General features: G+C 41.1%; 1 protein-coding gene across 1 annotated transcript in view; it reads right to left on the bottom strand.

Annotated features, from left to right (window-relative positions):
* prkd3 (protein kinase D3) overlaps positions 1-17,935 on the bottom strand; it is a 58,549-nt gene that overhangs the window by 18,003 nt on the left and 22,611 nt on the right. The window contains exons 3-5 of the mRNA XM_072689485.1: positions 9,890-10,028; positions 3,676-3,807; positions 615-772 (exon numbers count right to left, since the gene is read on the bottom strand). Of these exons, the coding sequence (XP_072545586.1) occupies positions 615-772; positions 3,676-3,807; positions 9,890-10,028 (429 nt within the window). The remainder of the gene's footprint in view (positions 1-614; positions 773-3,675; positions 3,808-9,889; positions 10,029-17,935) is intronic.

Here is a 17,935-nt window from a genome sequence, read left to right on the forward strand (position 1 = left end):
TGGCCCATCCAACCTCGCTTATTAAACATAACAATCATATTAAAGATCACAACCAATTAACAAAGCATAAGAATCTGCGTCACTTCGAAAAGAGCCAAACTGGTGATGGCTAGATGACTGTGTCCGAAAAAAAACTTCAGGCAGATCTTGTGGAGTGTTCCTGATATGCAGTGGTCAGTACCTACCAAAAGTGCACTAAGAAAGGACAACCGGTGAACCCGCGCCAGAGTCGTGGGCAGCTACGGCTAATTAATGTGATCCATGGAGACCCACCTTCTAACTTACAGTATTTAAAGGATCTGCTGCTAACGTTAGTCCTGGTGCCAGATACCCCAGGACACCTTCAGAGGTCTTGTAGAGGCCATGCCTCAAATGGTCAGATGTGTTGTGGTGGAAAGGGGAACCCTCTCAATATTAGGCAGGTCGTGCTAAAGTTATGTCTGATCAGTGTTCGCTTCACTGTGGCTTGTTGGCTACATTAATGTTGTAGCTCCAGAAGCTAAAACCATGCAAAAACCGAAAGAGGCAAACTTCAAACACCACAACTTTTTTGTTAAATGTAATTTTTAAAAACTGAATTATCACTTTAAATACATGGGCCACGGGTTCCTCACCTCATCCAGGTTCACCACTGCATGCTCTGCTGGCATGGGCCGAGGGACAGACAGCGAGGGGCCAGGCAGAGACACATTGGACAGCCGTCTCTTCCTCACTCCACTACAGTTGTTAGGAATCTTAAAGGCACATCGTTTGTGATAGTTCAGCCCGCAACCTGAGAATACATGAACATGTCGGACAAGTGTGCTTCACATAATGCTACTCACACTACATGTGGACATCATTATTCCACATCAGAAGACACTTTATAATAAGTCCACAATAAAGTTATTTTTGTGCAATAACATACATTATTGCAAGAGAAGACGACAGGTGCAAAACATGAAGACACTAGAAACACCATATGTTACAGTGACATGTAGATGTGCAATCTAATGACTTCAAACTGTAGTGAATACGGCTAATCCACTATATGGACAAAATTATTGGGACACCTGTTCGTTCATTGTTTCTTTTAAAATCAAGGGTATTTTACTTTTGTTGGAGTATCAGTCTCTACTGTGCAGGAAAGGGTTTGTTGGATGTTGGACGAGGACCACCCCACCTCATCCCCAGCTCACCCAAAAGTACTGGATGGATCATTATCACATTACCACAACTCAATGCTGGTACCTTTATACCGCTCTAGCCCCCACATGGCAATAGGCATGGTGCCAATAGTTCATGTTTATCTGCTTCAGAGACTAGACAAGCTCTGTGTGTGTGTGTGTGTGTGTGTGTGTGTGTGTGTGTGTGTGTGTGTGTGTGTGTGTGTGTGTGTGTGCGTGCGTGCGTGCGTGCATTTGCACATCTGTGTCAGCAGTGGATGCATTCATTAGAAGAGCTGTCCACAAACATTTGGACACATGGTGTACAATGTGATGCAGCATAATACTTGCAAAGCGGGGAGCACACCACTGGCCTTAACCTCTCTGGGTGACCCTCACTCTAGTGTGCAGCTACACTTTCCTAGATTTAGGAGGCTTTACTAAACCCACTAAAGGTTTTATAATGTCTTTAAAAAATCTGTCTGCAACTTTCAGCAACTGTTTTAGTTGTGATAGGACATTGGCTAAAAAAGAACTAATATAAACATTATACTATAACATTATATAATATTGTTATAGTATAATGTATACATTATATATACAGTATATAATATTTTATTAGATATACACCAAACACAGAGTGAACACAATATCCACAATATAAATTTGTGAGAGATTATGGTCAATAAAAAGCTATATCTGGCTGTTACTTGACTATTAGCTAGCTAACTTTAGGTTTACGTGTGAGAAAAAAAAGAAAAGAAAAATGAGATGGCTAAAAACACTAATGTTAACCAGCTAATTGGGCTTTTTTTTTTTTTTTTTTTTTTTTTACAAAACTGTAAGTTGTTGTAAAAAAGTGTGAAAGAGACATTAAAAACATTATTGACAGCTCTTTATCAGTCACAGAGGGGCAGTGAGTGGACTTGTGTGTATCCTTTGTCTTTTATATCGTGTTACCCTAAATGTCCAATAGAGGGCTCCACATCTACAGTCTCAATGAAGACTAAAACATCTGCACTCTAGTCTCACCCCATGGAACAGCTTAGGAAAAAAACTCTCAGAGCTCTCAGATCACATTCAAAACCATTTCGATATGGCTTTAGTGAGATTTAAGACTATATTAAATATATAGTTCATAAGCTGCTTTGCTGGCATATTCAGGAGAGTCTCAAGGGAGAGAGAAAGAGTGTAATGCAGCAGCCTGTATCCATCAGCCTAGCTTATTACGGCGGCAGCGGCGGCAGCAAACGCTCGCTTTGCGGCCTTTGGAGGCCACATCCAACACTTGGCATAGACACACTGGGCTCCATTCAAAAAGCCCCTGATTTCAGTTTCAAAAGCTGGCTGGATGAAGTGGACGGGAGGCCAGTGCAGCAAGACAGCGCGTGCCTGAGTGTGTGTCGTCTGCCAGAAACACTGAATCAGGGTGTTCAGCGTGCAAGCTCTAGGAAACACTCGAGGCTTACTGTTTGGTGTGGAGGCAGCCTATGATCTGAGGCCTGTTTGGAGCACTTTGGGATGCACTGTAGTTTGTTTATAAATTGCTTGTATACCCATTTTAGAGTATGTTGAGTCTTTTGGGGGTAATAAATCAAATCCTAAATGCAGTAAATCAGCCAAGAGGTTTGGTAAAGGAAGTTTATGGTCACTAGATTAGCACTGTGTGACCTGTATGCCTTACACACTTACCTCAAATAAAATCAAGAAAAAAAAGGGCAACAGCAGACAGACCTAAGGGTTGTGAGGGACTTTTGTCTGGTTTTACAGATCTACCGTACTCCATGCAGAGCCAGAAACCACATAAAAGATTACTTAACAACACAACAAAGGTTTAAGACAAGTGGGTGATTATTTAGGCTTGTGGTGTTTACAGTGCTAGTTTGGCAGCTATAGGTTTCCATTACTTTTTAGCTACTTTAAAGAAAAGCTAAAAGAAAACATATTGGACGACATTTGAGACTGGGACAAAATTGCATCCTTTCTTTACATCTTCTTACCTTTTTTCGTGCAAAACATTCAATACTAATAGTCAAGAGGATAAATAGCATTTAGCAGTCTTTCTATGCAGTTCGAGGACTGGCTAGATATTCTAATAATACTTTATTTTATTATAACTGTTTATTGCATTGGTATTCGTACAGAAAGTATTTGGAAGATACAACAGATACAATCAATATAAGGAAAATAATAATAAATTAATGCATTCAAGTCACCTCACTTTAGAGTGCAAAGATGCCAAAGAAATCCTGTGTGTGAGAAAACGTGAAACCATCGGACAACAAGTGCGATAACTGGTTGGTATACCGCTAACGCAGGACAGGTCTGATGTCTGAAATCTGTAGGTATAAGTATAGTGGTCCTAATCCAAGTACAGCTTAGTAGGCTACATGCATTTTAAACACCATCACCAGTACAGCGATGCCGTCTACTGGACACATTTCAAACTGCATTTAAAAATGACGGTGAAATATCAAACTTAAATATTTCAAAGCCTGTAAAATAAGGTATTGGAAAGGGTAATTAGTACCTTCACATTTGAGGCCCTGACGAACGAGGCCCCACAGCATCTCCCCACAGTAGTCGCAGAAAGTGGGGGCCTTGTATGAGTGCACATAGAGGGCATGAGGCCGGATCTGGAAGTCTTCTACTGTAGCTTGAGCTGCAATTAAAATGGAACTTAAAACAGAACGCAACCAAAAGAATGGACTGAAAACCCAGATGGAACGAAACAAAACAGCACATGAATGAAACGAATATGACAGACAGAACATGAAGAAAACTGTTTAATGTTTAAGACTACAAATTACAACAGAAGACAAGCTTTGGTTCTGTTCATGCATTTTGATTTTATTAACAGTGATTTCAGAGAAAAAAAGCCGCAGACAAATAAATCCTAACAGTGAAGTAGGCCAGCTCAATGACTCAGTATGAACACTGACAGGTCAGAAAGGGCCCCACACACACCCAGGAAATAGACAACTGAAATGATATGTGTTTTGGTTTAACAAGCGCAGCCACAAGTTGTCATCCACCACTTCTGCTTTAGAATTTTACTTGCATGCGCAAAAAATAAGAAAATCTTTAATTTCTTGAAATTGTATTTCTATCCCACACTATTCTCAACCCAGCCATGACACTGAGGTGTGCAAAAGCCAGCTCAACACGGCCACTGCGTTCCTGAGAATTGTTCACCATTCAAATAATATCTGGTCTGCAGTGATCTAATTGCAGGCTGGTGGACTAATATGCCTAACAAACTGGCCAATGAAGCATAAATATTACTGAATATCACTTTTTTTCAAAACTAGGTCCAACTGTGCTGTTTCACAGTGTAGCAATGTTCATATGACATTTAGAATACTCATTCCTCTCCCACTCAGAGTTCCATTGCTACCTAGAGGCCTTGGCACGTCTTCTCTTTGATGGGGCATGTGTAACACAGCTGAAGGCTAAACCACAAACAGTACAGTACAATAGCTACAAAACTCTTCTTTAGTGTAAATCAGGGACAGTGATTCACAGATGTGATTCAGATGTGAGTCAGAAAGTTGGGTCAGTGAACTTTACAGCACAGCAATGATTTCAAAGATATTTCTCCAGATAAAAGTGATCTTATCTGGATGATTCATCTGCTGTACTATAAATCACTGGATGATTAGAGGAAATTCAAAAATTGAGAGTGGCTTCCTGGATGTAGATTCAATCTTTTTTTTTCCTTCCCCCAAAGCTCTTTGTAGTTTAGGGCCAAGCTTAATCTGTGTCTCATAAAAACCATCTCTCTCGCATCTATAATCATTTATAAATTATAATGTAACGACTCGTCCTTTAAAAAGGATAGAAAACAATGAAGACAGTTTATGGGAAGGGTCTCTAGAAATGCTATGTGCTGTTATTAAGGATGCATTAATATAAGGATTCTGGGCCAGTGCCAATACCCAGTATTTTTCTTATATAAAGAGAGAGCTGGAAAAGTTTTAGGCATCTCAAAATGACGTATAAACCAATGTACTTGAGTAATAAGTGTTTAAAAACAGCAGAAGCGATAAACTCACTGAGTTAACCATTTCTAAATCACTCTTTGAGGAAGTACCATCTCATATCTACTTTATCTGATCAGTCTTTCCTATTTTGATTAAACTTCAAGACAATTTAAAGCGTGCTGGATGTTGAGTATTGAATATACTGGCTAATTAAAGATGTAGTGCCCCCAAAATTGTTTATTTCTACTTATGCATGTTAATTCTATGGATTCATAATTTCAATATATGTTTTTTCAATGGTCAAAATGTTCAATGACTGCTCTAAAACTACTATACAAGTTCAGGCTCTTGCTGTTTAAACAGACAGAATGTGTGAGAGGGCTTGCTGTCAGGGCCTTTGTTCAATTGTCTACGATGCTGTAATGAAGAACGCAGACCAGCAACAGAGAGGCAGACAGACAGGGATTCAATTTGACCTGTAAAGTTTAATAGCAATGGCCTCTTAGCCCTAATAACTCCGCTTCAGACATGCCACTGTCTCTGATTCTTCCTCTGAATCCACACAAAGAGGAGCAGAGGACTGAACAGAGCAGCCGTGCAAGACTGATGGACACCTGCATCTTCCATATCAAAGGGACAGCTGTAACAGCTTTTGTAGTGTAAAATGACATGTAATGTCATTTCTCCAGATAAAAGTGATCTCGTCTGGACGATCTGTGGCTGATTGGGACAAATTTTTAAAGCTTTCTGGCAGTTTGCTGGACACACAGTACATAAAGAGCTACTGTAACCCGGCCCGAGAAGCTCCTCTTCAAACTGACATCTCTATCAAACGAAACGTCTGACTTATATGGGCTTTACAAGACAAGAATTGCACACACACCACTGCTGACACAGGTGTGTAAATGCACACACACACAGCTTATCTAGTCCCTGTAGAGAAGTACTGCCAAAAGAACATAAAGCAGATAACTATCTGGCCAGTTGTGGGCTAGAGGGGTAGAAAGCTCTGCAGGATGGAGCTGTGGAGCAGTGGAACTGCGTTCTTTTGAATGATGGTGCACCATCCAGTACTTTTTGGGTGAGTTGGGGATGAGGTGGGCTGGTGATCATCCAACATCCTGACCTCACTAATGCTCCTGTCGCTGAATGCAATCAAATCTTCACAGCAATGCTCCAAAATCTAGTAGAAAGCCTTCCCTGGACAGTAGAGACAGTTACTCAGGATAAACCCCTTTTTAATGCCCTCGATATCATTAGAAACAAAGAATAAGCAGGTGTCCTTATACTTTTGTCCTTACAATGTCACCCCATTCTGTTCCCAATAGATGCAACAACAGCACTGAGACACTAAGGTATTAAGGAGAAGAGTAGACTTAATGTCAGATATAGCTGCTTTTTTGAACAGATATTAAAGAGCTCCGAGTTTTTATCTAACTTTCTTCCTGGAAAAGCAGGACAGAAGAAAAAATCCAGCAGCCAAAATATGCAGAGAAAGCTTTAGCTCGCTTCCACACATGGGACCAGACTCCAAAAAAGAGACAAAGATTCTTTAGCTTGATCAAATCAGCACGGCGCGAGAGAGCGCGCCTCTTCAGAGATCAAAGCGGTAAAGTGGAGCGCTGGAGCTGCCAGCGAGTCACATGCCAGGCAGCAGTACAGAGCGCTAGCACAAACTCATAATGAGGCATTCATGAAAACACCACATAGGCTACATTATGTAAAAACCATGTCCCTAACGTCCCAGAACTCATCAAATGGTCATAAAGTGCCCAAACACTGCCAGCGCACATTAATGACGGGTAATGTGGATAATGAGGGAGGCCATATCAAAAGGATGGCCCAGACGCTACAAAACAAATAACGCTGCAGTTATGCAACGAATGATCTTTTCTGTTTCGTTTCCATGGCCCTTTCTTCAAAAGACGTGTCGAAAAAGCTTCTCTGCTGAAATTTAAGCCCTACCAAAACACACTGCTTGAACATTTGAAAGCACTTAAAAGGACAGGGCCGAGACAGAGTCAGCTGCAGAAGCCGCTGCAGAAGCGCTACGTGGGATGAAAACGCGCTGTAACGGACGTCCTGCGGGGCCGGCGCACTCTGACCCTGCAGAGAGGCGCTCTCACATCCCCACGTTTCTCCACAGTAGAACCACTACCATCGCTTACTGCAACAAAAACAAGCTCTCAGCCTTTGAGCCCCGCGCCAAGTCAAAGCTGCCTCCCCTCTCGCTCACTGTGTGGCCTGTTTTCCTTCAGACATGTTTTATTACCACAGCCAGCGCAATCAGGAGACTGTCCGAGCAGACTCTGAAAAGAGGAGGGTTATGGAGAGCACCTCTGCGTGTTAAGCCGCAGATAACTTGCTATGGTGTGCTATAGGTACAATTACTGAGCATTCAACCTGTAGTATTTACAGTGATGAACCGAGAGTGTCAATCTCTGACCTTTTAAGTGTACTTCTTTTCACTGCTGAAGCGCACAACACCACTAACAAACACTGAAAACCACAAAAAACACATGTTTTAGAACTTGTGCTGATTCATTTGGGTATCTGAGGGCCTACCGACCCATAAACTGTGAAGTAAGACAACCCTGTCAGTTTTGTGGGCTGCCTAGAGCAGAGAAAACCGAGCATTCAGCACAAGCTGTCTTATTAGAATTATACCGTCCACCATCTGAGTAGCTACACCCTCTACCATGGATCACAACTGTGTGTGTGTGTGTGTATGTGGTGTGGGAGAGTGGGGGTGGGGTGAGCAGTGGCTCTTAATCATTTAAAGGCACGGGCACTCAAACCAGCCGTTCTGAACAGGGTTGTTTAGACAGGGTGAGAAAAGTGCTGTTGGTGCTAGATCACTTTGGCACTTTGACCAACGCTTGTCACAGATATTTCATTAAGACCACAGGAAACTGTGGGAAACTTGCAGAAAACAGGTATTTCACTGTTAAGCTGGATAACCATTAGCTTTTGTTATGAGAGCCCACCTAAGTGCGGCATTTGTCTGACCACTCAAAATCAAGCTTGCTTACTAGTCACATATCCAACATGGAGGTAAAGCTAGTTTTGGAAGCTTTCAAACACACAGAGCTGTACAGCTGTGACACAACCTGCATTTGTTTCCCAATCAAATGCCTTAACCCGCCCCCCCCAATGCCAGGTTCACACAAGGTTCACAACAAGATTTTAAGCCCAGTGTTTGAGTTAACTGTTTGGAGATCGTCAACAAAAGCCTCAGGTCAAAGGCGGATTGGTGCTCACGCAACGCTGGCTCGGTCTCTTTGTGTAAAATGCTGAAAGACATGCTCACAGAGCTTGCCGAGTGACCGCCGATGCCTCGCAAGCCCCAGACAAATATCTAGCAGGTTTAATATCTGGACCTGTCAGCAACTCTGAGTCCGGGAGTGTGAAAGGTGTTGTGACTGAATGTTAGTGCAGTGACTAGCTACAGCCAATAAGAGCACAAGACATGGAGAGGAGCATGCCAGGGGTGGAGTTTATCCATTGTAGGAGTCTCGCGCATGACATTGCAATAGTTCTCGCATGTGTTTTCAGATCAGACAGGGTTCTGATCAAACCACAACCACTATACATTTCCCAATTACAAAACAGCAAGTTTTACACTCATATGTCTTGTAGCATTTTGTTCAAATAGCCATTTTATGCTAATTAATAATGTAGTACTATTAATGTAGTGCTGGGCCTCTAATGTTGAATGATGAGACCTTCTTTAGTAAGAAAGAGTTTGCTGAGTTTTAGGTGGTACTGCACTGGTCTAGCATAAACACTTTGGTGGGCTCTCACTGTGTGAGGAGGATATGTGAAGCAGGTGTGCTGGATTACTCCCTGTGGAGAAAGCGCAGACAGGAAAATCAGCGCTCATGGAGCAGCACTCTGTGCAGGATGCAAAAGCCATTGAGAACAGGAACAACGAGGTCCATAACCGCCCTTAACACCAGGAGCCTTCTGTAAACGCAAATGCTGGTTTTTACCTACTGTTATTTTTTTACCCCTAAATGCTTCATGACAGTCTTACAGAAGGCTGGGATGTTTTAAAAGTTAAAGCATGTAAGTTATGTTACATAACCCCGTCCCTGTCAAATAAACACGTTAATAAACCCCTGGGTCGATGCGTCCAAACCTAAATCTCTCAACACATGCAGTGTTTTCCATTAACGTGGGGCCTGGACAAAATTGATTGTGAACGGGGGGCCCTAAGGGATCTAACCTGTCAGTGTTCACAGACATTCAAGGAGGATCAACCGCAGGTTCTACTGACATTTTACTGACACAGAACATCTGGTAAAGGTGTTGTGTGCCACAGTCTCCACAGTCCATCCATTTAAAGTCTCCGGTCTAGTCAAATCCAATCGTTTTAAAAAGAACACAATCTTTAACACTGTCCAGCACTGGGTTGAAAACATGTATGTAAAACATGATTATACAAAACTGTCATTTAAATCTAGATGGTTTAATGTAGCTAAGTAATGACAGCTTACAGCCAACAGTCATCAAAGCATACAGTCAGTAGTCTCAGTAATTAAAATTTAAAAAGAATTAAAAGAATAAAAAGTTAATTTGGAAAAAAAATAATAATAATTTGAAATTCATCTAATTCATTATTTCAAACCATTTCTAACTCGTTTACAGTCTACATTTGTGGTAAGAGGCAAAATGTATGACCTTGAGTTTTGGCAAAATTTCGAACACAAAGAAGGTACTGAGGACCTCGCTATGTGCCACAGTAAGCCAAGGACTTACCCGAGAGGACCACCTCAATCAGATCTCCTTCATGGATGTCTTCGGCTGACGTTAGTCGCTGCAAGATGTTGTCAGAGTGCAGATCATGGCGGAAAAGCAGAATCTTGTCATACATGCCGAAGAATCCACATTCTGGGAACTGAGGACAGAAATGGGGAGTTTGTTAATAATGTTCCCAACAAACTGAGATAAGCAAACGACCAGCCGGAACCGAACTCAGCACCTGTCTAATAAGGTGCTGACTTAAGCCCATTTCACACCAGATGCTGTAAACCCTATATTAGCCTATCACACTGCACGAGCGTGTCACACAGTACCGTGGAATCCTGGCAGTTTATAGGCAGAAACTGCAGTAAAAATGCCACCTGGTATTTTGAACAAAACAGCTAGCTAACAACATCAGAACATGTATGTAACCGTGTGGCTGAATTAAAAAGCCATGGTCACACTAACCCTACATAAAGTTTATTTTAGCAATCCATAGGCCGTTTCTGAAAAGTCATAAATGCTGCCTACTCAAGCAGTATTCGAAGGCAGGAGGTTACGGAGTCTACTTCTGCTAAGGTACCTTCTTCTTGCTGATTTGTAAAGGCAGCAATGTTGTATTTTCCACTGCCTTATTTATCCAATGATACAACCAAGTAGGGCTGGATATATGGTAAAAATACTATATCAGGATATTTAAAGATGTTTTTCATGATACATGTTCATCACAATAAAAACATCAGTAGCGACAGATTCTTATAAACCACATTTCAGAGACTCTCCTTTCTATGCAACATCTGCTGCACTTTATCTTATGAAACCAGTCTAATTACACTGTTTGTAATGAAACTTGCAGTTGATCAGTGTTTATCAGTGTATAACAGTATCCTCGATATGTTTAGAAAAGAATATTATCATGATTACAAAATGTATCACAATATGATAAAATATCGTCATATTGCCCAGCTCTCCTACCAAACTTCCTTTATAAATTGTCAGGATGAAGGTACATTAGCAGGCAGTATTCTATACAAATATTCGTTTCGGACACAATTCTGTAACTTCTTGCCTTCAAATACTGCTTGAGTAGGCAGCATCAGACACAGTGATAAAACTAAAATGTTTATAATTAACGATATATATATGCCGACTATTAGGCAGCGACATCACTTAACCATTTTTTATTAATGTACTAATTTGATTATGTATGTCACTATACAAACTGAGTGTGAATAGGAACATTAGCTAGTTAATGCATTTGTTGAAAATGTTTTTGTTCAGAAAAATGTATTAGAAATAAATACAATTGAGCTAATTGAGCGACAATTATGCTCTCTCCGGGGTGGGTAGATGGCACACTCTCCCCTCATCACAGCGATGTTGGCCAGCATAGATGTCTGTTAGCTGGTGCAGTGGAGCTGGAGATGTAAAGAGGCAATGGCTGGGTTTGCAATATCTAGGGAGATATGTGTTAAGTCCTTATCTACCTAGTCTCGAGAGAACTGCTAGTCCTAGAGGGAGCTACAATCAAGAGGACGGTAGGAAGACATTGGTTCTAACACCACAGCTAACAAGGAAGTTTTAGAAAAACGCCACCGCAAACTCCATTTAAGGGTTTACAAGACAACATCTAAAAGTACCGAAAAAACACATCTGCCTATGCAAGTAGCAGTTTTTCTATTTTTTCCCCTGGCAATTCAACATGCTTTACAGTTTTGCTTCCTCAATTTATGCAAGAGTATGAAATCCATATGCAAAGCTATCTATCTATCTATTACAATTTCAAAGTATCAACATGACAGAAAGGGATGGGAGGACCATGATGTACGGGACACACACATTTATGTGGAACAACTCCCCTCGAAAGGAGATTACCCCAGCTAGGAAGCATGCAGTGCAGAGAGCCTGGTGTTAAATACCCAGAATATTCGCCTGGCGAGGACGAGGCCTGAAAACCATCTGTTGAAAGCAAGCCCACAGCGATGACTCACCCCACTGTTCACCACTTCCTCAGGCTACAGTTCTCTCTCTTCCTAAGAGACCATGCACAACTGATCGACAGCACCTATATGATCAGAGCCAAGGTTCCATATGCTACACTTTTAGCAAAATAGGTTTCATATAGAACTAAATGAAGGTTCTTTCACTCATAGCAATAACCCAGCATTTTGGTGCTATAGAGAACATTATTTTTTATATCTTTAAAGAGACACACAAACAAATATCTCTATTAAACAGAAGATCCATTTAACCAGGCAAAGAACCACTGCACTTTTGTGTATAAATTAGACCATACATTATATGGTCTAAATAACGAGAGATAGAAACTTTCCATAATGCCTTAAGATGCAACTAGAAATTTTACAATTCCATCTGAAAGATCATTATTAAACACTGATATTGTACTGTTATGCCTTCAGTTATACAGAACCTGATCCAATTTTGTTATTTTTTAGGCTATTTTGCCCTGCTGTGCTCAGTTGATCCTGCTGTGAGGTGACATAAACTGACATTATCCACAACGTGAACATACAGTGTGGCAGATTGTCACAAGTTAAACAAGTATTTTAGCATTTTAGCTTGCCACTGTTTGTCAAACAAGAAAAAAAGAGTTACCAACGGAGCAGTGTATTCGATAAACCACAATATGACATTTTCAAAAACGCAGTTAAAAATAAAGTATAGTATAAATCAATATATACAGCATATACAGTATGTCACATTATCCACATACTAAACATTTTGTGTAGATATATAGTATAATGCAAACACTTAGGCACCCATGATTAAAACCTCTGTTACTATGAATAGCTAAGCAGGTAAAACATGACCTGAATTCCAACCTTAAGTTAAAGATGATACATATCTTTAACACTCTGAACACATTTTTTCTCCAAACATGTGCTAATTGCTAAGGTCGGGCAGTATTCACTTTTTTCATACCATCTACTATTATTCAGTATTACCAGGCGATGGGGAATAGTGTAAGATCAAGGATAGTGCAAGTATCGAGGATAGTTTACGTGGCTTCTTTTGCTACCATCTCATCCTGCATTATTTTAAAGCCAAAAAACAATGAAATACAAAGTTCAGTTTGCTCACAGGGTTACGGACACATTTAAAAAAAAAACGTGAGTCTGACCATTACAAATATTAAACTGGACTTGGACTTGGCTTATATCACATACGCGGATAAAGTCTCATACTGAGAGCACAAAGTCGACTAAATGGTCTTAGTGGTGTTTGCGACTGATATGAGGCACATCTGGCAGACTAGTTCATCCAGGTTTACTTGCTTTCCCTTTTAATTCAAACTCAGCACGTCACTAAACTCCTAACTACGGTGGCCTGTTTATTCCCACCGGTGTGACATCACCCATCAGTGAGCTCCCTCAGCACCCCCACCCTATGACCATCTGAAATGCACATAAATGAATGAGCAATTTTGTCTATGTACTAGACACAGAACCGAAATTTCACTCATCAGGCACATCATCATTTTTAAATACTGTCCTCATTAAAAGAGTTTTTATATGTATGAAGACCTACTCAGTATTAAGACGGTGGTATTAATGTTATGGCTGATTGGTGTTTAGCTAAATGACTTGTGTAGTTGGTAGTAGTTGGTTGGCCTTCACACAGCCCAACCAACTACTACCAACTACACAAGCCATTTAGCTAAACACTAATCATCCATAACATTAGCACCACTGTCCTAATACTGAGTAGGTCTCCCTTATGCCACCACAACAGATCTGATCATTTGAGGCATGGACTCCACGAGACCTCTGAAGGTGTCCTGCAGTATCTGGCACCAAGATGTTAGCAGCTGTCCTGTCTGCACAAGCATCAATGAGCTTTAGGTGCCTATGACCCTGGCGCCAGTTCACTGGTTGTCCTTTCTCGGACCACTTCTGGTAGGTATTGACCACTGCATCCCAGAAAAAACACCTTAAGACATGCCTGCGGCTTTGGAGATATTCTGACCCAGTCATCTAGCCATCACAATCTGGCTCTTGTCAAAGTAGTTTAGATCCTTATGCTTACCAATTTTTCCTGTTTTTAACACGTCACCTTCAAGAACTGACTGTTCACTCGCTGTCTAATATATCCACCCTTCACAGATGCCACTGTGGATGAAGACGATCCTCTTCCACTTAATGTTTTGGCTGATCAGTGTATACTGCATGATTTGTGCTTCGCTGTTCTGAACACCATATACATGCATGCAGTCATGTTTCTGTAGTGTTGGTGTTGATGTTGTTGCTATTGTTAAGATTATAGTCATTGTGGAGCCCCGCATCTAAAGAAGAGTTAAGAGAGAATCAACTGCCTTGTGCCAGGATGTGACTTCAACCACCGATACTGAGTCACTTCCCCTTCCCAAGAGTCACCAGAGATCCCACCTGTCAGAAGCTGCAGACAGGGTTACACAACACAGATACAGTGGGGAAAAAAGTATTTAGTCAGTCATCAATTGTGCAAGTTGTTGTAGGTTGTAGCTTGTAGGTCTCCCATTTTCTGATTATTGCTCCCACAGTAGATTTCTTCACTCCAAGCTGCTTGCCTATTGCAGATTCAGTCTTCCCAGCCTGGTGCAGGTCTACAATTTTGTTTCTGGTGTCCTTCAACAGCTCTTTGGTCTTCACCATAGTGGAGTTTGGAGTGTGACTGTTTGAGGTTGTGGGCAGGTGTCTTTTATACTGTTAACGAGTTCAAACAGGTGCCATTAATACAGGTAATAAGTGGAGGACAGAGAAGCCTCTTAAAGAAGAAGTTACAGGTCAGTGACAGCCAGAAATCTTGCGTGTTTGTAGGTGACCAAATACTTATTTTCATATTATTTGCAAATAAATTCTTTTAAAATCAGACAATGGCATTTTCTTAATTTTTTTCTCATTTTGTCTCTCATAGTTGAGGTCTACCTATGATGTCAATTACAGGCCTCTCTAATTTTTTTAAGTGGGAGAACTTGCACAATTGGTGACTGACTAAATACTTTTTTTCCCCCATTGTACACACTGAAATACACCTCAGTACAAAGGAGGTGGTTCTTGGGCAAGCTATGCGATAAACGATTTGGAACTTTGTACCAACAATTGGGTCTGACTTGTGAGACTACAATCACTCGTTACCAGAAATTGGCTCCTGGGTGGCACAGCCATCTTATGGTTGGCTCCAGTGAAGCCACAGCCATTTATATCTGAGAGTCCAAGAGAGAATAAAGGCACCAGAATGGGATGTTAGCATTGTCTTCCAACCACACTGAGATATCCAATGATGTCGTGCTAGTGGCAGTTTGATGTGATTGTCTGGCTTCATGAGTCTCAGAGGAAGTACATGCTAGCCTTCACCCTTCCCAGCACTGGTGGCATCATTATGTCCTAGCTAGTGGGTGAAAAATGGCAATGACAAAACTGTCATTGACAACCCTTTTCCCCCAAACCTTCAGTGTTCAGAGTGTTCACTTTCATGAAAGTTGGAGATGACTAATTTCCTCCATTGAGAGCTGCTTTTCATGTACACTTTTGCCTACCGCTCAGGCCGGTGAGCTTGAAAGTTTACAGGGAGGAAGAGAGGCAAAGAGAGGAATGTATGGACGAGTACGTTGATCAAAGCCGGACCCTGATGAAGGCTTCTGACATGGCACACCACGCTGCCAACAAAACAGGTCTGGAAAATCCGTCAGCCACAGCTGTTTCCCCACTGAGTCCTCACACACAATGCACTGTGAACAATACTGCCCAGAATGCCAGGGCCAATAAAACTCACGGGCACTAGTGCTGGCAACCCCCCCAATGTCACCTGCACTGACTGACTAGAGCACAGCTGGGTGCTGACATAAGAGCTGGACAAGCCACTGGAGCAACTTCATCACAATCTAATCCAGAGTTCACCAAAGCGTACAGTAACAGTATAGAGTGTAACAGTCCATAGATGCTATGATACAATAAATATCAATTTTCATACATTTTTGCCATTTTTTCACTGGAAATTGGCTGTTGTTTACATTATGATATGTAAACTGATAACCCAAATCTCACAAATTTAAATCATTTTATACATTGCAACCAAAATCTATCGGAAAATGGGTTCATACTGGTAAAAACCTTAACTGTGATTCCAAACCTTTGCTCTGTAGTGCAAATCAATATGATCCATCTCGAACTGTAAAGTAGCAAAACTAGCTTTAAAGTCCAATTCATGTTTAAGACGATGCACTCATATGTAGTCAGGACCCCCTTTATCACTTAATGTGCAAATACTCTTTCTGACACAGCACGGCCCTGGGCCTAATCTTCATGACTTGAATCCCATGATCTATAGCACATGAATGTACATCCCCCCCTTCCACTGACTGAGAGGTCTGGCCCAGGCTGCTGTGGCTGTGGCACGGCTGAGGACGCCGGGGGAGCAGGAGAAGCATACACACAGCAACAATGGCTCTTCTGTTGGCACCCTGCTCCTGCCTTTCATGTACACATGGAGTTTAGAAGAACAAAGAGATTTAATACCAGACAGGGAGCCCCCCCAAGGCTGCGATGCTTCTGAAGAGAGGACGCTCTTCATGATGCTGGAGCGCCCCTGAACTCTTGAGTCCAGACTTCTTTTCTCTGAACTTGTGTAACACTACTAGCAGTTGGCAGTGACAATCTTATGCAGGCCCCAAAATCCAGCACTCCAGCTGAGCATTAGTGAAGAGATCAGTAGGGTGTTCTGTTTAGAAATAGCCAGAACATTGTCTGAATCAACTGGAAATTTATTATTAATTTTGTCTGATTCCTTATTGTAATTCTCTGCACACATTAATAAATATTCATATATTTTTTAGAGCAAACATTTGTTGCCATGATCTTTTTTGCCATGAATACAACACAACAGCAGGCTATTTTGCTGAGACATATTACTGGGAAGATTCATATAAAATTTAACAGAAAAAACAGCAGCGCAGCATCATGGTAAGACATATAATGATGTCTTTAGTGTGACAGACATTGTAGTCAGCTTTAGGGAAACACTCATAAAAACTGCATTTATTTTACTGTGAATGAATCACAACCTGTTCAACTTGTAATGTAAGACACTTCCTATTCTTTGTTAACAGAAGATTTGAACTCAACCAATACCAGGGTGATTGGGCAACTTCCCTTCCCTATATGCTAACTACTGTGGCGTGTTATAGCTTGTTCAGGTTTTCAGTGAAGTTTTATTCTAGAACGTCTCTGCAGTAATTTTGAATTTACACCATTTACTAGTGAAACATAAAAGCATTTTCTGCATGCACTGTATATGCAATAACTATATTGTGTATATTACAATTGATATATATCCTAATGTCATATTTTTTTTAATGTGTCTTCATTTCTAAACCATGATTAGTGGTGTGTTTGACTGTTTCAATGATACATGGCACTACCCCTCTTTTGCCCCATTAGCATATGCTGTTCGTGATTCGTAACACACCACCAGCCCATAAACAAATAACATCTAAACCAGAATGATGGTACATTTTGATAAGAAGATGATGATCTGGAATCACTTAATCACCACTGCTGTTGCACACATAGGAATCTGTCTTCTGCATTCAACCCATCCATGCAGTGAACACACACACACACTAGGGAATAGTGAGCACATGTGCCCCGAGTGCTGTGGGCTGCCCTAGCTGTGGTGCCTGAGGAGCAGTTGGTGGGTTAGCTGCCTTGCTCCTCGGGCCTAAGGGCACTTCAGTCGCATCCTGACCTTCTGTTCAGAAGACCGCTTCTCTAACCTTCAGGCCACGGGGGTTAGCAACACAGTATAATTAACCATTATATTTAAAAGTCCTTTTTTGATCTGTTTGGATTGAGGCTTAGGCTCAGTTTACACTGAATTTCATTACAATGCAGTAGTTTATTAACATGATGATTTTTAGAGTGTAGCTTATTGCCGCCACATTGACTTTATGAATAGGACTTCCTTTGCATGCCATGGAGTCTTATGAATATGGCCTTCTGTCTCTAACAATGTATCCATCATTCATCTATTATTGTTTTTATTTTTGATAACATATTTCAGAAT

This window comes from Salminus brasiliensis, chromosome 10 (genome assembly GCF_030463535.1).
Source record: "Salminus brasiliensis chromosome 10, fSalBra1.hap2, whole genome shotgun sequence".
NCBI lineage: Eukaryota > Metazoa > Chordata > Actinopteri > Characiformes > Bryconidae > Salminus > Salminus brasiliensis.